This window comes from Lonchura striata, chromosome 7 (genome assembly GCF_050655825.1).
Source record: "Lonchura striata isolate lonStrDom1 chromosome 7, ASM5065582v1, whole genome shotgun sequence".
In the NCBI taxonomy this organism is placed as follows: Eukaryota; Metazoa; Chordata; class Aves; order Passeriformes; family Estrildidae; genus Lonchura; species Lonchura striata.
This window is the reverse complement of record NC_140709.1, coordinates 13,390,199-13,415,854: the sequence shown is the minus strand read 5'-3', so window position 1 is coordinate 13,415,854 and position 25,656 is coordinate 13,390,199. Positions and strand designations below refer to the sequence as shown.

Sequence of the window (25,656 nt, the reverse complement as noted above, 5' to 3'; positions counted from 1 at the left end):
CTTGCATCACTGTGTTATCAATTGCAAGCAAAGCTAAGCCAACTCATCAAACCATTCAATACTATCAGAAATCCATAGCTCAGTCCTTGTTAAGAAATATTATTTCCTGTAAAGATATCTACTATTTGCATTCAAGTGACAGTCAAAGAAAGTTTCTACAGCCACCATCTACTTGATCCTCCAACCCAAGACCAGGCATTGCTCTGGCAAGAGTAGACTTGTTCTCTTCACAGTAGCTGGTACAGGGCTAATTGTGCTGGAAGCAGTGCTGGTAATACAGAGATGTGTCTGTTCTTGCTGAGAATTTCTGACACACAGGCCAAGGCTTTTTCTGCTCCTCATACCCCACCACTAGTGAGGAGGGTAGGGGTAAAAAAATTTGGGAGTGGTCAGCTGGGACAGCTGACCCCAACTGACCACAGGGATATCCCATCCCATACAGCATCATGCATCATCTACAGCTGGGGGATGCAGAAGGAGGAAAGGAGGATGTTCAGAGTGATGAGTTCCCTAGTTCAGAGTGATGCCTTCACTTTTACTCTTGTGATTCTCTGCCCCACCCCACCAGGGGGAGTGAGTGGCTGTGCAGGGCTGAGTTGCTGGGGTTTGTCCAGGACATGTGCTCAACGTGGGCCTCAAAGGGTTTGAGATAATTACAGATTTGAATGGAATGTACTAGCTGAATTTCCAGCTGTTACAGCTGGTTAGCTATTAATCAGCAGCTTGCTTCCCTTACTGCTTATTAGAGTCTACTGCTCATTAGTAGCTACTTTCTGCTTTTGCTGCTTGCTGTACTGCTCATCCTCTGACTGCTGGGCCTGGGAACATTTTGATAACAGCAGTGCCCATGCTCTTGGGCTGGCAAGTGGCCAGGGCATCTCTGCTGCTTCTGTGCACTGGGCGGGCTGGAACTCCAGTGTGAACTCAAGGCAAAGGGGTGTGACCTGTGGGCCAGTCTCTGTGGCAGAAGGACAGCCCGGGGGGCTGTGGCTGTGAAGAAGCCCATGCCAGAGCACATCTCGAAGTGCCTGTGGCTGTGGTTACATCTGTACCACAGCTGCCACCTCTGAAGGACTGGGGCCAAGGGTAAGTGCACACTGGAGGAGGCACTCCCTGGAGCACCGTGGCTGAGCGTGAGGCCATGCTGGAGTATGTCAAAGCCCACCACAAAGCAGGGACTGCAGCCATGGGGAAGGCAGGAGCAGGTTTACCTCTGAAAGGACTGTGGCTGTGGTAAGGCCATGCTGGAGTGAACAGCTGTGTGAGACTTCATTTTTCGGGGGTTAAGCCACAGCAAGTCTCCGTTTGAACTCTGCCAGCACAACTGCACATTCCTGCACAAGTCCATGCAGCAAAAGAATTAGATGAGGTAGAGTTTAGCTTCTAGGGCCCTGTGTTGTCTCAGCTCATCAGTTATCACATAAGCATTCAAAAGATGAAACATAAGTTGCTGAAACAACCCCCTTACTTAGGGCTTTGTTTCAATACTCTGTCTTCTGTTCCTATGACTAGTGCTAAAAGACAGCATGGACCTTACCAGTGTGATACTGGATTGCTGAAAAACTACAATATCTTACTCCTCACTACATGACAAAATTAGGGTGGGACAGTTAACTAAGACCTATTTCATTTTCTAACCTTAAATTGAAACCACTGTCATAATTTCAAACATTGTTAGTATCTCTTTAATGCAGAGTACAGCCAGAGCTTGACTTGCAATACTGATTTTGAACCTCTTCCTCTTTTCTACAGATAAAATTAGCTGTTAGAGCCATCTGCACAATCACGTAAGCATATCTATTCACCATCTCAGCCAGCAGTTGGAGACAGAGGCAGGGCAAACTCAAATATCATGCTCAATGTTTTGTTTGTTGAGCAGTAACATGGTCATACAACCATGACCTTTTACTTGCTGAGGAACTCTGGTTCAAGAGTTCAAATATGATATTGTAACTCCCATCTAACACTTCTTTAATGGACAAGCAACTCCTTATCATTAGTGCCAAGCATATAAGAGATAGCCCTTTACTGTCTTTAGATTTATCAAATGGTGTTTGATTAAAATACACTTCAGGGATGTTTAAGAATGAAAATTCTAATTTATTTTCAATTAAAACTTTTTTCTATTAGTGATCTTTCTAGTGTTTCCTAAAATTAAATTCATGTGTAATATGGTAATACAGGTCTTTTCACTTTTAGAGGCTCTACCTTGGAAGTAAGATGAGCTCCGAGAATCCGAATTTGCAACAGGATGTCAAATGATGCCCTAAATACTGCCAACCTCTCCTTTCTGGTACTATGCTTGATATTCATAGTTCTACCTGGTATGTAAACTCATTATCTGGACCTCAAACTTTCTTGATGGCAAATGTCTGCACAGCTGTTTTTCACGTTCACTATTTCTACAGGGTTGTATAAACACTGAATTCCACTGCAATTTTATACCTACTTGCTATTGACTTTAGCACATTTGAGAATAGGGTATGAAACCTAATGACCTTTAAACTCTTAAAACATGGGAACTCATCCAAAGCAAAAAGACTGTCTGAACTTCTTTATTGATATCTCAACAAGAGAAGTGGAGATCTTCAAAATTAATAGAAGCTTTCCATAATAAAGGAGGAAATAGCTCCTACAGAGTGCACTCTCAGGAGCATAAATTAATGGCTCTATTCAGCTTGGCTCTGAATGCACTGCATACAAAGAGCATAGAAAGTTGTTCTTTGTAAAAGAGATTAAAACAAATAGTTTAGGTATTTTATACTGCAACCTTACCATCTCTCCTGTTGAGTTTTGCAAAGCTGGAACTGTGAGTACTGAAGAGCTCAGAGGAACTGGTAAGGGCAGCTGAAGGTAAGGGAGATACCAATGCATCATCACAATTATCTAAAAAGGAAAACAACAAAAACAAAACATCGTATGAACAACACATATGCCAACTTGTGCTATCTCCAGGTGGTGCTTTTTTTACTTAGTAGACAGAGTGGGCACACAGCACACTTGTGCTTGAATTCACATGTGAGAACTGAAATTAACCCTCCAGAATTTCCCAGTATGGTGGGACATCAACCACATGGGAGCTGTTATTAAGACATTAAATGCTTGCAAAAGTGGAAAATGTTGTCCTTTCAGTGAATGAGGTTTGATTGTCTAGCCTGCAGTTAGAGGGCATTGACTCTCATTGCAAAAGTCACTGTAAGAGTGCAGTAATGCCCTGCCAGACCTTAGAGAACACCCCAGGTGTTCTGTGTCCACTACAGTTTTTCCATAGAACAAGTATGTAATGTAGGAGTTACAACTTCATATTTCTGTGTGGAAGTGACACACATTGACACACAGAAACATGCCATGGGGACTTTTGCAACATGTAAAAGTGAGTCCCATGCTTCACAGGCATCTCAGGCTGCACTAAAATCACAAAATCTGAACATCTCCATCATTTCGTCCCCAAGCTCACCCAAACGTGCAGGGCCAAATTAGCTTTGCTCACCCACACAGGCAGCCTCTATGTTTCTCCCCTCTTTCTTTCACATTTGCTTCTGAGGACACATGGGCTATGCTAATATTCAAATGGAATTTTTGAGCCCATAATGTTTGAACAGGGATGGAATTAAATAAATTTTCTCATTACAATGCTGTCACATAAACACTCAAGAACATAGTGCAGGGTTTCAATAGGGCATAATAATAATAAACCCCTCTCATTTTTAATTGAATCTCCCATGGAGCAAACATGGACCTAATTACTGAAAAGGCCTGCAGGTCACCATGATCTCAGGCCACCACAGTGTTCTTGCACTGAGAGAGTCAATATGCAGTTTGCAAGGATTGGGGGGAGGCGGGGAAAGAAGGGCTACAAAAGACAATAAAAGCAAAACTTGCTTGATAGTTATGAAAATGAACTTAGATTACTCCAAACCTGAGTGAAACCTTTTCCATATTGAGACAGATTACATTAAAATATTTCTCATCCCTTTCTACAGTGACTCTCTAAAACAACCCAGATACTTCTGCAATCAAAATCCAGCTCTATATGAAAGAAAATCAATGCAATCAATATAATTTATATCTGTGCATTGAATGACAGATCTCAAAAATCAAACTTCTATCCAAAACCCTTTCTATCTCTTAGATAAATTAGGGACAAGTCTGCATTGATGTTGTAGTCAGGAGGATAATTAGCTAACAAAATAAGTATCATGGTCCTGAGCAGATTCCCTATGACTTACACCCTTTGAATCTCAAAGATAACTTCTGAATGTTCTGTGGAGTGCTTGAGGTCTCCTGGTACACCATGAGATCGGGCCACAACTGTTCTATTAGTTCTTATTCCCAAGCAAAACACCTGTAAATACAGGGTTTTAAATTCACTGTCACTCCTGACCTGAACAGAGATTTAAAAACAAAGACTGTAAATGGTGAGTTCATGAGGGCACTGAATTCACTCAAACTTCTGCATTCTATAAAACCAGCAGAGGGATTAGGAATCTCTCAAAAGAAAGTCCAAAATCCTAGTGGACAGGTAAGTGTTCTGCAACACTTAAAACATGAGGGTGGAAATAACTGAATGCAGAGATTTCACTATTAACATTGTCTAGATTGCTGACTCTCTTCAGCTCCCTGTGGTTGCTCCTGGGCCACAAGAGACCTCAGCACACCAATCAGCCCGTGATCCAGGTGTCCACCACTGTTCCCCAAAGGTAGGATTACAGGACACCAAGTATCTCAGCATCACAGCAAGAGGAAACCATTCCAGAGCAGCACATCTAAGGTTTTCCCTGGGACCTCTAAAGGCTCCAGGCTGAGAAGTGACAATTAGCTCCTGTAACTATGAGATGCTTTGTCTAAATTTCCACATCTTCTGCTTCTGTCCCAATGCACATCCATCTGTATCTCTGCAGCTACAGAACTGCAACATCATTTCCAACTTTTTTTTTCTTTTTTTTTATTTGCTTTGTTCTAAAAAGAAAGGGAAAAAAAGAGAAAAAAACAGCTGAACTACAGCTATTAAACCTTCTCTGAATTAATATCTAACTATAAAAACATGTAAGTTTAAGGCTTCAGGATTTAGGAGAGCATTAAAAAATTGATGATCGTTCTGAGAGCACCAGGACTAATACAGCCCAACTTTCAACAGATAAGAGAGTAACGATTGATTGACTCAGAGTACATGCAGGAATTTCCTCCAAGTGAAGATTAGTTTTGAATGGATACTCGGACAAGATGAAGGGTCACTCTTCTGCCCTTCACTCAGTCAAAACTAACTTTGCACTTAACCAAGAGCTCTACATGCACAGGCCTTCAATGCAGAATATGACACAGTTTCTACACGCCAAATGGAAGTCCAGAGTACAGCAAAGTGCTTGGGGAGATGCACCAGTAAACTTGTACATGCACAACAATCCAGATCATTTGCAGAACAGCTCTGATACATCCCTTGTCAGAGACCCAACATATAAACATTTTAGACTGATATTTCTTTGTAAAACTTCGCCAAAATAGGGTGCAGAGTTCAAAAATATGAGATGTGCATGTGCAGCAAGGGTCATTCTATTAGCCCTGCCTTCATGAGAAGGCAATATTGAAAAGCAAAGAAACCAACCACCAAAGCCATACCTCTCAAGATTAAAAAAACTCTCCAAGAAAGGATGTTACTATCATGTTTCTTTTTGTGATGGATGCAGACAAGAAAGAGATTAAAAAATTTGTGCTTATGCAAGATCAGAGAAGACCCACAGTAAAACCAAAAGCAAAACCAACATATCCTGATTCCCACCATATAATCCCAACACACAGTTTTCAAGAGGCTTCATAACACCCACTTGATGTGACATTAAAAAAAAATTATTTCAGGTGCTCCACATTTACAGCTCCTTACCTATAGTTCCTGACCAATTTCTCCATTTGCTTTAGAACTTTACCTTTCAGAACAGAAACTTTGCTTATTGGAGTTAACAGCATTATACGCCTATTTAAAACATTGGTTTTAACAGTGAATAATTCTACACTACAGAACCATTTAAAACATCTGGACACTCACAAAAGTGCATTTACTAGCCAGTTGTTCAGTTGTTATCTCCTACCTTTTCCTTGACAAGATAATTAGCAAAGAAATAATGAAAAGAGGGTCTAATTGTGCCTATAAGCCAACTGTGTTATGCAAACCACACAACAATACAGATGTTGATTTGCATTTGAGAAAAAGGTGCTGACCTTGAACATGCCAGCTTTTGAAAAACAAATAGTTACTGACAGCATTTACAGTGCTATGAGTGTTATTAGAACTTTCATAAGAAATCTTGCTTCTGGAATTAAGAAAAAGAGTTACATATATCAACCTGCATTTTCTGGGGTTTATTCACTAACGATTTTTAGAAAAAAATTTAAAAATTAACAAATAAGAGAGGGGAAATTAATCTACCATCTTTTTTATTTTCATACTGTGAAGTTGTTTTATTGATTGGTTTTGATTCTTTTCTTGTAGCTTTAATTACCCTCCAAACAAAAACAAAGAAATATCTTCTCCCTTTTTTTAAAGAATGCTTTGGACAATCCCACAAATATAAATGTTATCAGTTCAAAATCATTCAAGTGACATTTAGACACTAACTCTTAGGCTTCTTTGAAACATGTCAGATAATACCAGCTTTAGGTAATAATAACGGAAATGGAATTTCAGAGAAGGCCTTTGCCCAAATAGCTGATTAAGATTTGTATGTTGTGAAGGCCTTCAGCATCTGTGACATGTATGAAAATGCTCCTGAAGAACAGCAGGTTTCTCAAATAGAGCTAACATATTATCAAAACAGAGTTTGCACAGAAATCAGAGATTCAGACTAACCTTACTAGTTCTTCCAGGACATATTTCACACTGGTGGGCTTGGTAGGCTTGGCAAGATCCAGTTTATAACCTTCTTCAAGGCTGAGATAGCCTTCAGCAACAGCAATTGGTACAAATTTAGAAAATCCAATTAGTGGGCACTGAAGACATTTAGAAAATCACAGACCCCAGAACCCCATCATGATCACACTACTGATTCTTAGAGCTGGTCCTCTGAAGAGGATCAGTCCGCGGAACAAAGGCAGGGTCATTACAGACCCAAATTGAGATGTATTAACAAACCTGTACTGCTCTAATTTCCCTGGTTTACCTGAAGAGCCATCGGGACAAAACACATTGATTTCCACTTGTGAAGGCCATCCAGCAAGGTCACTAACATTTCCTGAACAAAAGCTTTGATAAAGAGGACACCATCAGTCAAACATCTCCATTCCCTGGGCTCCACAGATTTTCCAAACATCAGCCTCTAACTGCTTTAGGTACTGCTGTATCTTCACCAGGACAAACATGCAGAAAATCCTTTACTGCAAACTTATCGATTTTTTTTTTATGTGGTAGTACATTGTTTATCAAGATCTCCTATCATTATGATAAGTAATAACTTATATTGGTACTTACACCAACAATCTCATATCACCATCAACGCAAAGTACCTGACAAGCCACAATAAGACTCAGATCTATGCTGCAGCTACTCTATTAGCAACCAGAAGCATCACAAAATAATTAAAAATACTTTGAAAGCAGCACTCCGAGTAGGAACACAGGACTGGTGTCACCCAATGATGCAACTAAGGGAAGAGTGGGGCACAGGACATAGCATGCAAACTATTAAGAGAGCCAAAATTGCCTCTTCACTGCAAAATACAAAAATTGAAGATGAAAAAGGAGAGAATTACAACCCAGAGAATGGAGTGCTTAGGTGCCATGATGGAGTCAAAAAGACAAATTCAGAAGAGGGTAACTATCATGACTCCTGCCCTATCACATGGTAATAAAAGCATTTTAAGGGAAGGTGCCTCCTGTAGGTGCTCTACTTCAAGAACACAAGGCCTGGTACATCACCAAACAGCTCCTGCAATAGACCTTGCTCATACATCTCTGCTGAAGCAGATGCAAGAGGTGCAGTGAGGGCAGGAGTGCTTGTGGCCAGCTGTGCAAACCCCGGCTTTGAAAATCCCCGAATTTCAAAGGAGTTTAACAAAAGCTTCACAGAATCACAGACCTTTAGCACACCGATACTATTTAAATACAGATATGTCCATCTTTCAATAAACATGAAGGAGATTTCATAGTAAACCAGAGGCCTTTTAGCTTAGTCTTAAGAGGTCTCACTTGGAAATTAAAGGTATATTATTTCAGAGATTTTGTTGCCAAGATATAATTTTATTCATTATTAAAATACTAGCAGAGTTACAGATGGTACTGAAGTTAAATTGTGTGCATCATTTTGATTGCAATTGTAAATTGTCTCAATACTGGGATTAGAAGTTGAAAAGATTCACTGGTATTTATAGGCTACATAAAATTCCTCTTAGCATTACCCACTTAATGGCATACTTTGTTTTAAAGATGTAAACCATGCCTTTTGTACCATGCCTCTTAACAGTCCTCAGGAGTGACCACTGATGCCTTTCACTTCATCTGTTTTTCTCCTTCCTTCTGTACATACAATTCTCCTTTGAAAAGGCAAAAAATACATACTTGGACTTACTGTGGAAATTAACCTTCACTGTTAATCGTCCAATGAGATATATGTGCATGGGAGAAGGACAAGGATTCTGTGAGGGGCAAAAAAAAATTACATAAACAAAAGACACAGGAAGAGCAGCAATATGGAGTATGGCTACAGATTTGGAAGAGATTGGGGATTATTTCCATATCAACAGTCCCTGCAAAAAGCCTCTCACAGGAACTACCACCTACAACTAGGTTCTCCTACCAATTTAACGACCTTAGTAAATAATGCTTGAAAAAATGGTGAGAAAAATAAAATAAACCCCAAACAACCTGCTTTTCTGTAAAAAGAAATTCCTTCTTTTTTCCTTTTTTTTTTTCCTAAAGACTGGCTACACGTACATGCACAGCTGTGAACTCCATCTGTTAGCTGAAATGCATGGCATATTTTTCAAGATATAAGACACTAGAGAAAGTACTTAACAACACAATGTTCCTTTTTTTTTCGCGCTATACTGCAAATAAACGTCAATAGTTAAGCTAATCATGAGCTTTTCCTAAGCAACTGTAAATTACATAAGTGTTCTTTCATATGCCTGTAAAGACATGAAAGTATTAATCAGTGCATTTATAGAGTATCTTTTATGATACAGTGTGCACGTATAACCTTGTCTTACAAAAAGTGGTCAAGTCTAATTTTCAATGACTCAAGGGGCTCTCATAAAAATGATTCAATACTGGGTCTTATTTTTTTACTGAAACAAGCATGTTTGCCATGTAACTCCTACTTACAATAATGAAGTAGAATTGCATTTGAGGAGCAGAGCGACAGGACTCAAACTATGAATTTCAAATAGCCATCAGTGCAGTTCCAGTAAACTAATATGCAGAAGCAATTCTTGTTTTGAGAGGGTGAAAGAACATCAGACTAAGCCAATTACCAACAAAACATAGTTAAGGAAGAATGATCTGAAGTTAAAGGAAGAAGTGTTCTCCAATTTCAGCTCTATCATAGTCCATGTCATTTGGGTGAGTCATGACTGCAGCTACAAAATGAAGGTACCATCACTTAATCTTACCACATGCTTTTCATTACATCAGAGGCTCGTTGTCAGACAGGAATAAGCTGTTGTCAATGAACAGCAAATCGATCACAGAAATCAGTTTTTGACACTCAAAAATTACTGAAACTACTCTATATGGAAAACAAAAAAGGACCATAACAAAAAGATGCGCTGACTCAGGCTTCCAATGTTTATATTTCAATAAACAACCTGCAAAAGTATATTATTGTCCAAAGCTGTGATTTACTCTCAGCAGGTGTAGCAGCAGTTGCCAGAGATTCTTACTACTTTCTTCTCATAATATAATACTTCTTGTGCCCATTTGCCTGTCCTTTCCACATTTTTGATATCCTGTTAATGTAAGAGTGCTTTGATCTTTGACCTGAGAGCAGAAACCTAGAAAGCTGGCACAACAGATGAAGCGAGTTTTATACCTGAAGTCTGCCCTTTTGACATTCAACAGACTTTAGAGAAGAGGCAGTAAAAATCCCCTCACACCATGGTAGGGAAATGTATCCTGAGATTACCTTTCAGTACAAGAAAACACAGGCAAGTGACTTTGTCACCACAGGACAGTTTTTGTTACATTATAAAAAAAGGAAAAATCTAAGAACATGGAGGTCCTTTTCTCTGGCCACATAGCATCACATTATCACAAGCATTCTTTTTACCTTGGCCTGGATGATACTTACTACTCATGCATTTCAAACAAAGTTTGAAAGTTTATTTATACCAAAGATCAAGACTATCTTTTAACATTTCAGAAGTTTTAGCAGCATTTACAAAAAGAGAAACTTGAAGCCTTTCAAAAGCATCAGACTTTGCTACAAGCATGCTCTGTTCACCAGAGGCCATCACTGAAGGAGTTCAGGGCACCATCCATTAATGCATGGATTCTAAAAACAGAATACTATATGCTTTAAGATACCATAATATAAATTTAAGATACCATAATATAAATTTGCAGGATAAAAATGTTAATGTATGTGCACCCATCAGCAAGGCTGCCAGGATCACTCTTAGAAGAAAATTATCAAAAACAAGTGATCAAATGATCAAGAATGATCAGAGCCAGCTGGTCTGAGTTCTACAGACAGTCACCTACAGAAAATCAAAATGCAGAGGGGTATGGCAGATTTTCTGCTGATGTTATTCAGTGTTAAAATTGTTCAGGAATTCATTGGTGAGGCAGTTTTTCTAAGTTTTCCAAATACAATGTTTTAAATAGGATGTAAATACCTGTTTCACTGAGAATAAGGATTATTGAGGAAAAATCCAAACAAACAAGCAAGAGAGAAATAAGAAAAAATTCTGCACAAATGAAGTAGCAGATAAGTCATCATTACTAGAACATGAAAATCAGTTTGGGAAACACAAGTGCTTTATTTTCAGGTGGGGGAAAATGACCATTTCAGATAACTAACACCACTATTAAAAAAAAAGTCCATTTTCTAGTAAATTTGGAAAAATAATTGTTTCAATTATTTAAGAAGAGCCGTTACATCTTCTACCACTTAAGGTTCAGCAAAATGAAGCAGAAACATAGTTCTGACTACTCAGATTCACAGAAGAGAATTACGGAATCATTAAGGGTGAAAAAGACCTCCAAGAGCATTGAGTCAAACCTTTGACTGAACATCACCACATCAACTAAGCCAGAGCAGTACCATGTCCAGTCATTTCTTGAACACTTCCAGGGATGGTGACTCCACCACTTCCCTGGGCAGCCCATGCCAGTGCTTAACCACCCCGTCAGTAAAGAAATTCTTTCTAATGTCCAACCTGAACCCCCCTTGGCACAGCCTGAGGCTGTTTCCTCTTGTCTGGTTACTGTGTTTCCTGGGAGAGAGGCCAACCCTGACCTGACTGCAAGCCCTTTTCAGGTAGCTGTAGTTAGTGATAAGGGTTCCCCTGAATCTTCTTTTCTCCAGGCATTTCTCCCACCTCTCCAAGATGAGGAATCTTTCATACAGATGGACATTTATGCTATTCTTCACATTTTGAGTCACTTTAAAATTTAGTGTGCTTGTGGCAGCACTGCTGCAAACCTCAGTGGAGCAGCTCAACACCAGCTGCTTATCACCATCACACCTGTGACTATAGGCCCTAAGATCAGACCTGTAAGTGAAGACTCTGCTGCCTTTGTAGAGATGCACAGTGCAGCTGGGGTACCTTAGAGAAGAAAAACAAGAATCCAATTACCATGATAGGCTTCCTTTTGGGGAGTCACACAATTTTCACTAATTCACGGATGAATGTAAGAAGAAAAATTAAGGAAAAGTCAGGTGTTTGTAAGTTGTTATCTTGTCGTCTTCCCCAGCACAGTACCATAGTTCACATACTCCCAGTGTTTTTGAAGTCATACAGTTTACCCCCACCGTGGAGCAAGACCCAGGAGTATTTGCATGAGCGTGATGCCTCATTCCCATTCTCTCTCTTTTTAAACCAACCACTGCGTCAGAAGAGCAATGAGGCTGGACAACATCCATCATGTGGGAAACTCAATCAGGCCGCAGCTTTTGCCTTCCTAAAGATGATGTTTCTGCTCTGGTTCCCATGGACCTCTATGGAAAAGGGCTCATTTATACAGGCAGACCTTGCAAAGACTTTCAGCCTGCCATAACTTTGTCTGGAAAGGTTATATTGTGCACATCTAAATTTAGAGCTGCTATCTGTAAGCAAACAACAGAGGCAGATTGTGGAATGCTGATGAATTTCACAGGCATGCCCAGCTAACAATGCAGAGCAATTTAAAAGCCATCAATAAGCAAGAGGTTGTCCCCTGAATTTTCAAATCAATCATGACAACATGAATTCCATTTTTATTTTCCCTTTGAATCTTTGGTGAACTCATGGATAAAACAGATGAAAGGGGAAAGAATACACAGCATGGGATTGACTAAATGTGTTCTGTTTGGAGGGGTTCACTAAATGTTTTCAGTTTGGAAGAGAGTCTCTTCAAATTGTGCAACATGCAGGAAGGATGGCACACTGAAAACCAATTATAACTGTGAGAATTTCAGTGCATCCCATAAGGTTGAAAGAATGTTCAATTTGCAGGTTGTGAGCAAGGATTAACAGAGATGAAGGTAATGGTAAGTGCCCATGTACCATTGCATTGAAATGTAATGTCATTTCAAGGGATGATAAGTAATGATTTCACGTCTCAATAACCTCCAACAAAAATGCCTTATTTAGCCCTGAAACACCAATTTTTAAGACTCTCCTATGCAAGTTAATGGTTTAGATAAGGGACGGAATTGAAAAAAGTACAAAATTCCTGTTTTAAAGCAAAGTGAATGCAGCTTTGATGTCAGTTTAAAGATGAAAATTTCCTTCCAGGCATTTCTTAGGGCACTGTGTTTTCTCTTTATCAGTCACAGTGGTGTTTTTAGTGCCACAGGAAAAAAGCAACATAGAGATCTCTTAGATTTAACATTATAGCAAACAAGCAAGACAGTTTACACACAAATGTTTCTAACTACCTGTGATTATTTTGAGCATCAGTATTTGATACTATATTGATGCTACAGTTTCATTACAAATTTATGCAACCTTAGGCTCTAATCCCATGTTCTGAACAAGACTCAGCACTCTATTACCACAGTCCTCAGCCTTTACATCGCTGTAATTCTGGCCCATAACTCAAACCCACTTCAGCATTTCTGTCATTGTATTTTCTTTGAAGTGGAAGGTATTTCCTAACTCTCTGCAAAATATATCTGCTAATTATCATGATAATTTGAACCCATATAGTGTTTTCTGCAGTATTTTTCAGAAACAGACAGTAACTCCTGGATTTAACACAGAACACTGAAGGCAGAGGAGAAAACTCTCATAAACTATGTGAATACAGAGTAAGAGAAAAAGAAGGGAAAAGTCTACCCAGAACAAGCAGGATTATCCACATGAGGATTATGCAGCACTTGTTCGGCAGCAAGTTCACATACATTAGTAACAGAATTAATAAATAACAGCCATAAAATACACTAAGGGTTGCAGTGCAGTATTTTTTTCACATGGGAGTAAACAAAACCAGAATTCTTAAAAATTATTTTAAAAACAGTGAAAATTCAAGCAACTAAAAAATCAAAACAGTGAAATTCAATAAAGTATTGATAAATGTATCAGTTTGAACACCAGCAGAACTCTAGCAGTGATCTACCTTTTGTTTTGCCTAAGGAGGCCATTTTTCATCCAACAAGGAAAAAATGTTCACTTTCTATCAGTAGTCCTCCTTGTGAGGAACTTTGCAAACAAAAATTGTAAAAGTTTCAATTAAAGAAAAAATGAAAATCAAACCAACCTAAGTCCTATGTTTCACTGTCCCCTGTCACAGTACACAAACCTGAGCCATCTTTGCAAAGTTAGCATAAGAAGCCTTTCTAGATACAGTTGTCAGATGTGGAACAATTTGGGTAATAATTTGATAACTTTATTTTCAGATATGGCAAACAGACAACTTCCCCATGCTCTGTAATTGCATGTCATTTTGTTTAGACAGATCAAATTCTTTCAATACTGAATGACTAGCTCAAACACTTTCACATATAACTATGGCTCAATCCAGACACACTTTTAAAAACAAAGCAACTATATCTATTAGGGTAATAATCTCTTAAACAACAGAGCAAAGCTCAGTGTATTTTCTTACTTTAAATCAAATTCAGATCCTGCTTGGATTTCTGCTGGTTCACATCCCATTTTAATACACAAACTCCCACAGGTTTTATCTCTTCAACAAAGCAATTAATAAATGGTGACTCAGGCCATTAAAGGTTTGTTTTATGCCCTCTAAATCCCTTGAGATAAATAGAAATTGATGTTTATTTTGAGCCTTTTGAAATCCAAATAATTTCTGCAAAGTTCTGCAGCCCTGAAACTAAAATCTAATTACCTGCAAGTGTTTGGAGATATAAGTATACATTCAAACTCTCTTCTATGTGGCAAGCTTTTTAAAGATCAAAGAGTTACCTCTAGCCTTGAGGCTCCTTATTTGAAAATGCACATTAACATTTAATGGTGTCACATTCCAAAGCCCTACACATACCTTTGAAACATATCCCTCAGTAGTGGAAACAGCTTTCCCTGCTGCTAGCACTAATCAAAGGGACAGGAATATGCTTTCAGAAGATCCATGGCCAATGCCTTCAACACAAGAAATGCAAAGCCTGGTTATCTCACAAACAATTATTTGCAGCATGGTAACCCAGTACATCAGCCCAATGAAAAGGTGAAAGAAATCCTTCCCTTCAATTCTGCCCTGGAGGAGCCAACAAGCAGATCTCACTGCTTTCCTTGCTTTCCATGAGGATCACTCATGAAACTCAGACTCAAAGAGTGGCTGAGGCTGGGAGGGAGCCCAGGAGATCACACAGGGATCCCACAGCAGCTTGCCCAAGACCAGGTCCAGACTCACGATTGTCTTACCAAGGCTCTTCCCTAATCCTTAGGGACAGTGAAATTAACTTCAATTTGTAGATTCAGTAAGTCTATCCTTTCATACAACAAAATGTGGTATTCAGGAATAACAAAGTTACTGTGGTGTCCTCATGGGCTTTAACCTGGAGTAACTCTATGAAAACCTTCCTTCTGTGTCCTACTAAGCTGAATGGAATCAGGTGAACTTCAGATACATTATTTTTCCAGGACACAAGAAGAACGATAATAGCATCTCTAAATTTGTGTTTATATCATACTGTAGAGCATTAAAGAGATGATTTTGTAGAATTTGTCAAATTTTCAAGGAAGAATTAAGCAACTATGCTAATAGTGGCTTATATGTAGGTGTTTACCTGTGTAGGTTTGTTCATTGGAAAGGTATATCTAAAACATGGAAAGATTCAGGGATTAAATAATGGAGTGAGAGTGAGGAATATAATTTGTTTTTTAACCTCAGGATGTTTCAAAGTGTGAAAACAAAGAAAAAAAAAACATGTCAGAATTCTAATTCTAAAGAATATCCTCTGTTAACTTATTATTAACTGTATGAATCCTGGGTTATCCAAACAGCACTGAGGTTGGACTACATTATTAGAGACCATATAAGACATCACACTGGCTTCTGCTACTGTTGAAATTGCTCCTTTCACCTACATGGCAATAAAGGGAATAATGAAGGAAAAGTATAGACGCCCCTCCCAGCAGACCCATGAAGCTCCAGAATGACCTGACAGACAGTCCCTGTCACATGCTCATCCTTGGAAGGTTAAGTGGATTTTGATGAAGCCATCAGCTTCAACTGCAAAGAGCTTGAGCCAATGCCAAATGAGGTCAAAGGGATTTTTTTTCCCCTCCATTAGTTTCAATCAGCTCTGAATAAAACCCAGTGGGCTCCAGTGTGCCTACTAATTGTTAAGGGAATTAGAATTCCAGTAAATCATTACAACTGTGGTCACTTGAAACCAGAATGACAAAGGGAAATTACATGATCCCCTACATACCTCTGTGTGAACCACTAAATCCATGCTAAAACCATGATAATGTAGCAGAATTTAGGAATATCACCTCAGGGAATGCAAACCAACACCTACTACACCAGGTTAATTCCTGTTCTCTTGAATTCCAGAGCAGTAATGCACCATAAATTCAAGTGACTATTTATGTGCCCACATCAAACCCCCTAAAGAGCCTCTCCTACTCTCAAAGGTACTTGTCACAAAAAGATTTAAAAAAGTCATATCTATTGGTACAAAGCAGAGGCCAAATTCAAAGGCCATGAGACTATATGATTTATGAATAAAAAGCGTCAAGTGCATAAATTTTATAAAGATATATGTTTAGTATATTATTATGTATAATATATATTATTATATAATATATATACACACAATATAATACTTTTTAAATAAAGCTAGGCCAATTTATTAATCGAATTCAAACCACAGTGACCCACAAGCTGTTGCCATTCAGATTTCACACTGAACCATTCTTTAAACATTGGAGACCAAGACGATGCTATGCAGCCTTTATTTAACTATTACCTGGAGGATGTTTATAGCATTTTGTCATTGCCCTGGCTAGTCCTGAAGCACAGTCAGAGTTGTGTTATTCCATTTCAGTTTCTTGCCTGCACCAGTGTCTCCAGAACAAGGCCACGTCCGTGTGACATTCACGGCCACGCTCTGCAGCCGCTGCCCGAGCGGGACAATGGCTGTGGCTGCATGCAGCAAATCAAGCCAAGTCTGGTTAAATGAACAGAAGCAAGCCCAAGCTTGTTTGCTATTCCAGCTATAAACAGCAGTCCTAAGTGCAGTAAGGGACCACACAGGGTAGGAAATTCTGGCTGAAAGGACCCCTTTGGAATGGTGCATTATATGACATAAGGCATGGCTTCCCTTGCTCTGGCAGGGCACGTTACTTTATCCCCATGCTGCAGAGATGGAAATGAGGCACAAGACAAGGTCACACAGAAATCATTTTGGTTAAGTGGGAACTGAACAGCCTTCCAGAGTCCCTCAACACTGAGGAGCTTTGCTTCCATTACTCTTTTTGCTTGTTCTCATAGAACAACCAGTCATTTGAAAGTCAACAAATGCATAAAAATTGCCAAAATTGAGTCAGGGAAAAGGATGGGAAAACTAAAGGAGAAAATTAAGAATACAGGCTTTAGGAGAATTGAATAAGACAAATACAACAAAAAGAGAAACAATCATGGACAGTTATAGCCTTCCATTTTTTAAAGGACCTCAGATCTGTTAGGATGATGCTTGAGTAAAGAAAAATTGACTACTATGAGGACTCGTAAAGTGGAAGCTAATTTAGGTATATGTCTGGAGCTTAGGTTGATTAGGTCATTCACAGCCTGAAGCTCTCTGGCCATAATAAAGCCTATTCCAAACCATCCCTGCTGTGTCTCACTTCTGTTTATTTGACTAGTTCTGTTCAAGGTCCAGATTTGGCAGAGCTTCTGTTTCCCCCAAAGTGCATTTCATTTTCAACCATCTGCTAAAGAATCCAAGCCCCTTCTCTGAAATTTGAAAGATGTAATGACAATTAGCAGGAAAATACTCTTTTTAATTTTATTAACAGATTGTAGAATCAAGAAAATTCACAGGGGAAAAATGTATTAAATAGCATTGCCTTTCCCCATCACTAGACCTGCCTACCAAGTGGTACATACAAGGCACATGTGGGTAGCTGCAAAGCACTTTGCATAGAGAGCTACAACATTAATCCTGTAAGAATAATCACAACAGCCAACTTGTGCTATCATATAGCTTTACTGACTCCTGTAAGACCTTGTAGAGATGCACTAAGCCATATGCAAGTCATTCAACAGAATCATGTTATTTGGTTTCAAGTCCCCTACCTCTGGGCCAATCTGTCAGGTCCCTGCCCTCCCCTCCAGGTATGAAATTCAGTGTTAAAGAAACGATGTTCTCACACTGCTGGTCTGAGAAGTTCAAGGGACTAAAACTTCATCTGGAAAGCTTCATTGCTGCATGATACATGCACTATCGGGGACAACTTCTGTATTTTGGATAATTTAAAATTAAAAAAAAACCAAAACCACCTGATAGATCCATAAATTCATGACATTGCTATATGGTCAAATGCTTTCATTTCTTGAAAACTGCATTTTTTTTAAAATACTCACTGTCACTGCAGACTCCCAGCTTCATACTAATTTATGTCATTGGCAACCTTTAGAAACTTGACTTGCACTGTTAATGCAGTAAAACAAGGCAGACATGTAATTATGCCCTGAAAATAAAATCTTTTGTAGGCTATAACAGCACTTCAAACATTAGCTGAATTAGTTCTACCTGTCAAGTGGTCAGATGGGCATTCTTGAGACACACCTAATTGAGAGCGTATGTCCAACTATTTCTATTTCTTGCAAAGGAGAAATTATCTCTTTTGATACACTATGAAGCCAAAATATTTAATTTTCTTTCCATTTAGGAGAGACATCACATCTTTCCCTCTGCAAGGTTGTACCCAACCCTGCCTTACAGCCTCAATGGAAAAGTACAGCCACAGTTTATGGCCAGATGTATTTATGACTCAGATTCCACTGTGTCCTCTGTATGCCCAAGCCACTGATTCTCCACAGGACCACCCAGATCAGTGCAGCTCGAGTCTGCCCTTAGAAACAACTTCTCCATGAAAATCATACAGACCAGAACTATTCAGCCAGAGCTGGAGGAAAAGCAGCTTTCCAGAAAACTTGGCATACAAAAACAATCTAGAGTATTTTGGGAGTTCTGTTTACTTTCCAGCCCTCTAAGTTATGTATTCTGAAAACCTTATGTTTCAATGGGCTACAGATACAAATCAGAAGGTGAGTCACCTGTGTTCAAACGAGATACATTTTTGCTGCGTTCCTACTGCAAGCACAACTTAGTATTTTTTAGAAGCACCAAAGGAGAAGGTTGGATTTTGGAGCTAATGGGAAAGCAACAGCTAATAAGTCAAGCCACTACAGCATGAAAATACGACTGGAGCAAAATTAGCTTCTGTATTTCCATGCCAACCAGAGTGTGTTTACTCACTCATAATCAAGTTTTTCCACACTTTATGTAGTTGAAATGGATTTCTGGCAACTTTTACTATCATAATACTTTGCTTAATAGCAGAGACCCTACTAAGAAAAAGTGCCTTTTGATCACACAAACAGGGACTAGGTCTCCAGGTCCTGCTTTCATATTTTGTATTATTATTAAACTCCTAGCAAACAGCTTTGGTTTTAATTTCTTCTATTAACCAAGAAGGCATTGCATAGTTCAACAAATTACCTGTAAAAATACAGGCCATTTGTACAAGAGGAAAAGTTTTATAATCTTAGAACTCGTTTTATTCTGAAAACAAGTACGTTTCTATCCATCTAACCATTCTTCCTCAATACATTCCACAAGCTTTGTACATGCAATATCGGTAACATTGATTTTAAACAAACTCATATATTGTTATATTTTCATATCAACTTGGAATGTGAAATAAGATATACCTATATCTCTCTATAATTCAACAGACTTCAGTCAACAACTAAGAAAAGTATTGCAGTCAACTAAAAGTATCCAACTCTTGTTTGAACAAACGTCAATATACATATTCCCTCTTGGGGAAAGAGACCTGAATAATACATAATTAAATCCCACAGATATTCTAAAAGGAATTTTCACTTGAATAAATTATTTTAAATAAATATCTTCACTGACATTTTTTTTTCCTAATATCTCATTTTAAGACCTTACACTGGAAGTTTGAATAATTATTTTCCTGTGTGATGGATCTGCTATTTACACGTTTGATGTAAGAGAAGGTTATTTTTCTCATTTAATCATCTGGCTCAAACAAACTACAAACTGGAATCTATTTTCAGTTCAGACCTGGAAAAAAACTGGTATTTTAAAAGCAAAGTTTGATTCTTAAACATTATAAGTTGTAGGGGTTTTTTTGGTGAAATTTACTAAGCAATATCATTTGCATTGTTCTTAAAGGTTCTCCAGGACTAGACTATGTTTTACACTTCCTAAATTCTTATTACTTCTTATATTTTATACTTGAATGTGGTTGTTTTCATTCTAGATGACTATTAAAATTTCTAGTCAACTGTCTTCACCCTTTTTGCATTAAACCACAGGTCCCTCCAAACCACTGGAACCCACATATCTTTTACATCCTGTTCTGAAGCATTCTGCAGCCCAGTCACATCTCAGCATGTTCTCTGGCGAGAGATGGCACTCTCAGAGTCTTACCCAATAAATCCTTTTCCCCTTCTTCCCAAAATATCTGGGAACAGCTGGTTTCACAGTGGAAGCTTACAAGACAACACAAAGCTTCCTCAGAGAAAAAGGTCTACCACTACTGCTGCTGGCTCGTACTTTCCCTCATCCTTGGAAAGCAGCACTGGAAGCCCTTGCACAGTGCACTACAGCAAAGCACCTTTGTTGCCCACCTTTGCTGCCACTGGGATGGAGAAGCCCCTGCCACAAGCCCTTCCAGGACCTCCAGCAGTGCCTTTACAAGGAGACACTGCAGTGCAGAGAGAGACCTCTCTCCATGACAACGTGCTCCAAGCCAGAGCTCGGCTGCTTTATCTTTCAGTCCTCCACTGTATTACACCTTCATTTTTGCTAGACTTGATAAAAACTGAACCATCACATCACACTCAAAATAAGTTTGCCTTTAGGACATTTCTTCATGATTTTGGAGGTGATTTCATCAACAGCAAAGGAAGGCCTTATTTGCTGTGCTTGCATCAAATACTGTCACCAACTTTTTCAATCCAGGAATTTCCCTGCAGGCTTTGTTTCATTACCAACTCAAAAAGTCACAAACCCAAATCCCAGAGGATTCATTTATACTTGATATTCACCACTGGTATTAATGGAGGCATGGTGGCATGGAAAGAAACTCCTACTAATGCATCTTTACACAGTCTAGCTCTGTATCTAGATCTATGGATTTTTGAGGATTGTGTTACCTTGTTTAAACTCCAGAATAACTCAGGCTCTACAACTCTGCATAGTTATCCTTACACCAAACACAACAGACTGTTTTGTATAAAGTAGTGGAAAACTGATTTGAGGTCTGGGTTGTTTTGGTTTTTTTTAATTGATAAATTTGTCTATTTTTTACTTGCCTGCCTTTTATTTAAGAATATAGGTGGGTTTTGTTAAGAGAAGAGCAAGTAGGAAAAAAATAAATAAGAGATACAAGGAAGAATTTGTAGTATTTTTTAAAATGCATGCTAAACTACTTTTTTTATTTTTTTATGTGCAATCTTGTGGTTCCTTCCTACACTGTGAATTACTGTAATCCAATCATTATTTTCATCTCTGCACATTTGCAGGGTGAGCACTGACTATATCTAGCTCCCCTAAAGGCAATTCTGAAAATGTTCCTTCCTGTACTTTTTCTGCATAAGAACCCTAACAAAGGTGTTATTTAAAGATGCCCCCAAGCCTCTGAACAGCAGTGCTACCTAAATGCACAAAAGTAAGGCTTTGCTGATAAAATGGGGGGAAAAAATGTTGAAAAGGGGCTTGTGTTCATGATTCAGTCCCTTAAATTAAAGAGAAAAGGCACATCCCTATGAATCTCATTCCATGTCTTCCATTCAATCCATATCCATCAAAATCTCCAAACACTGACACACCTGTGTTGCACTGCAGACCCTGGACTACTGCTCATAAACAACCAGGAAAATGGGATATAAAGAGATGGATTAAGTATTTTCAATATTAAAATTAAGCTATTATATCTGGTTGCTATTTTAGGGAGGGAAAAAAATGCAGACAAAAAACCACCGTGGTGCTGCTGCCGCACAAAGCCGAAACCATCAGTGAACCATGTCAATTCTCCCCTAGCAAAGCTAGCAAGGTTTACTTTTAAGTATCTTGCAACTCTGGAAGGAGGAGGTCTGGAACCAAGCAGGAGAGTGCTGCTATCTGCCAGCACCAGTAGAAAGGCAAGTAAAGAGGGAAACTGAGGAATGAGCTTCAGTGAAGGATGTGTTTTTTAAAAGATGAGTGACCTGAGACCCCTCTGCTCTGACTGCAGCACACCAGGATAGAAGTTTTTCAGAGTATTATCTTATGATTAACCCAGAGAACCCATTGGATCTCTGCAAGCCTCATAGACCAGACAACAAGGAATAAAAGAGTGATTTGGGTACAGGAACAGCTATCAACAAAGCAACCCTGCTTCCTTCAGAAACATTTCTATAAGGTCCAAAAAAATGATCAGAAAATGCAGATGTGGAGACCAGAGACAAGAGGAAGTTTTCTCTCAGCACTCCATGGATCAGACTGAACTTTAGAGAATTTTATGTTCAATATAAAGGTCAGATAACTTCAGAATAATCTAGATTATTGCCCCACTTCCAAAGAAGTCATAAAAAGAAAAAAAGGAAACACCCAAAATATTTTACTTAAAAAAAACCCCAAAAACAAAAACAACAAACCAAACAAAAACCACACATTTTCGTCACATGTGAAATGCGTAAATAATCTGCTTCTCTTAAGCAGTATTTTTTCCTTCAACTGGTCATCTCACTTTTCTTAGGAATATGACTGATAAAGTAAATTAAATAAGCAAATTAGAAAAAACAGCGCCTGACTATTTTAAGAACAAAAGATTGTTGAAATGAAAAGGAAAAATAAATTTCCCACCAACAGAAACAAGAAACACATGCATTTTAGAACAACTGAAAAGTCTAGATTTCCCTTTGATCCAATCTCATCAAGATGTAAACACCTGTTCACCCAACAAAGCAAAAGACTAGAAACATAACCAACAAATACTCTAGGTCATTAATCGTTCTTATTTCTTTTTGCCTATATCCAATAGAGATATGATGCTTCTCCACACAGAAATAGCAAGATGTAGCAGAAGGTATAATTTTTTTTTAATTTTAGTACTTTCACAGTGAACAGAAAGTACTTTTAAAAAAAAAAAGTAGTCAAAAAAAGCACAGCCCAGGAACTCATTAATAATTAGACACATCCTCTGCTTAACTTTGTATCTGCCAAAATGCAACTCCTCATCATAAAGTTATTTTTCACACACCTAACTTCTGGACTTTTGAACTTAAACACTCACAAATGCAACCATCCACTTTCTCTTAGCACAAAATCAATCATCTGTCACTCCCAGCAAATTGCACATAGCCCCAAGAGTTATACATGCCCTGTAAAATGCCTATAGAACCCACACGTTTCTACCTCCAATTTAAAATGAAAACAGTTTAAAGGAGTTGAGCGACATTATGGCACCTATTTCCACCACTACCATCCCCCACCAAGAATCCTTCAGTTATTTTTAACTGCTCTGCTATTTCAGTTGCTGAGTTTTGAAGACAAATGCCATGGAGAGGCTTAAACAAAAAATACTGCAAAAATTGCTCCTGGCAAAAACAAACAGAAACCAGTACAGTGGTCAAGATGTTATGAGGGCTAAATTAAAACAGAAATACACAAACAGATACACCCCATGGTATAAGAGTCTTGACTGTAGAGCTACAGTTGAAACACTGTACACTACTACTAGCAATAAACTCTTGGGGTAATTTTCTAGCAATGTCTTCTCTTTCAGCCAATATAGCTCAACATAGCTTAGCACAGGGAAGAAAGTAACTGGTTTTGCTGTATCAGTTTATATTTTAATGTTGCACATTGAATTTAAGTATTTTTTTAATGTTACCAAATAGATTGTTATACCAAGCTATAACAATCCCAAAAGAACGTTCAGAAGCAACAACTTACTGCATGCTCGGCCAAAAATGCCTCTGGGTTTGTTTTCATTTGAAGGGTTCCTCTTCTTTTTCTGATAGGAATAAGCATTCTGGGTGCTTGAATGAAAAGAAGGATCAAGTTTTCAAAAAGTACTTTGCAGTAAGAGGTTACCTATATAAAACCTAAGCAAAGGGCATAGCAACACCAAGCCTTTAGCCAAATGATCACACAGTTTTGTAACAGAAGTATTATCTAGAGGTTAGTGTATGAGTGAAGCACTAAAAAACGGCACAATGCAAAAGAAAAAAGCCTACACTGATAGTGCAGGACCTCATTCCCAGGACAACAGTTCTAGAAGAAATACAAACATTTTCTTCTGTCACAAGGACAAAGCCACAATGGCAAGAAGGTTGCAGCATATCATCTATACCCACCTCACTTCCTGTTAAACAAAATGAGGGCAGAACTCTTCCATATTCAAAATTAATCAAAAAACAGAAAATAGGCAACAAGCCAGATGATGATTTATGGAAACTGTAGTCAACAACATTTGGAGACAAAGGGTCGCACTGTAAGAGTTGAAGACTACAGAATACCATAAAGTACCTCTCCAGAAACTAGTTTATCACCATTATCAAGAGGTACCCTCTCAGACATGATGAGGCATTGTCAATTTGTGTCCTTTATTCTCTTCAACGAGTCCACTTGGATGTGCTCAACTCGATGCTTGCAAATTCAAAGATGTGAGAGAATGAAATCTATGACTGCAGAGTACAGACACTTTAAAAATCAACTTGCTTAAAGGTTTCAGAAATATCACCTTCCCCTTTTGTAAGATACTACTTTGATTTGTATTACACTATTTCCCCTACATGTTTAGTACTTAAAAAAACCTACTGGAGGCCCTCTAAGTTCTAGGGAGAAAAATTAATTCTCAGAGGAAACGGCAGGAGAGTTTTAAGATCCTGTATCTTCCTGGAGCACAGGCATATGGTTAGTTTGCATATTAAGAACAAATACCAAGTACCAGCTGAGTAAAGAAGAGCTTTCCCCCATGCAGAAATCAGTTCTTTTCTTAGAACAAACCTCAACTGAAGGCAAATAAGACCCATTTTCATGTGTTTTGTATCAGTGGCTCAAAACCAGACATATTATTCCATTGTGATTATCAATTCATGCAGGGATGATGCATAGTACACAGTAAAACACAACACAGTCCTGCCTACACAGAGTACATCACACTTACAGTATGACAGGAAAAACTGGTAGTAATTGTAGAGGAGATGTCAGGCCCAGTTTTTATATTTACATTTGGATAGGCTCAGGGAAAGCAGTGCCTCAGGGAATGTGAACAAAATGCAGATCATTCAGGTTCATCCCAAGAGTGTTTCAAGCAATGCTGGAAATAGAAGCCCTACAGCTGCTACTATTAGGAAACGACAAAGGTGTTGAAGTGCCAATGAATATCACACTTGAGGGGAAAAAATACACCTCTTTTTCCACCAGTGAAACTTTTTCAGCTCCTTGAGGCTGAGTGCTGTGCCCTGAAGGACATGACTTATGTGCAAGGACAAGCTCAGGAGATGAACTCTAAGGAAAAGCCATGCATTAATAACCAGTGCATGCCAATGCACTCAGCAAACACGTCCTGTTACCTTCCCTCTTACTGGGGAGCTCCCCAGGACAAGTTGAGCTCTCACTGCAAGCTTAACTGCCTACAACCAGGCCCATATATCCTGTCCATACCTTTCTGACTTCCTCCCATAAGAGAAGCCTCAAAAGGTGAGGATTTGTCCTTCTTTTCCCTACAACTAAGCCTGTGAAAATCTACATCCTTACTAAGCTTTCTTTCATTTGAAGGTCAGTTTGTTCCTTTGGGAATATTTAATTTT

At 38.7% G+C, this 25,656-nt stretch overlaps 1 protein-coding gene across 1 annotated transcript in view; it reads right to left on the bottom strand.

Moving 5' to 3' along the window:
• The window catches only part of CNTNAP5 (contactin associated protein family member 5), a 265,702-nt gene that overhangs the window by 194,221 nt on the left and 45,825 nt on the right, over window positions 1–25,656 (bottom strand). Inside the window, exon 2 of the mRNA XM_021526152.4 lies at window positions 2,776–2,886. Coding sequence (XP_021381827.3) covers window positions 2,776–2,886 — 111 coding nt within the window. The remainder of the gene's footprint in view (window positions 1–2,775; window positions 2,887–25,656) is intronic.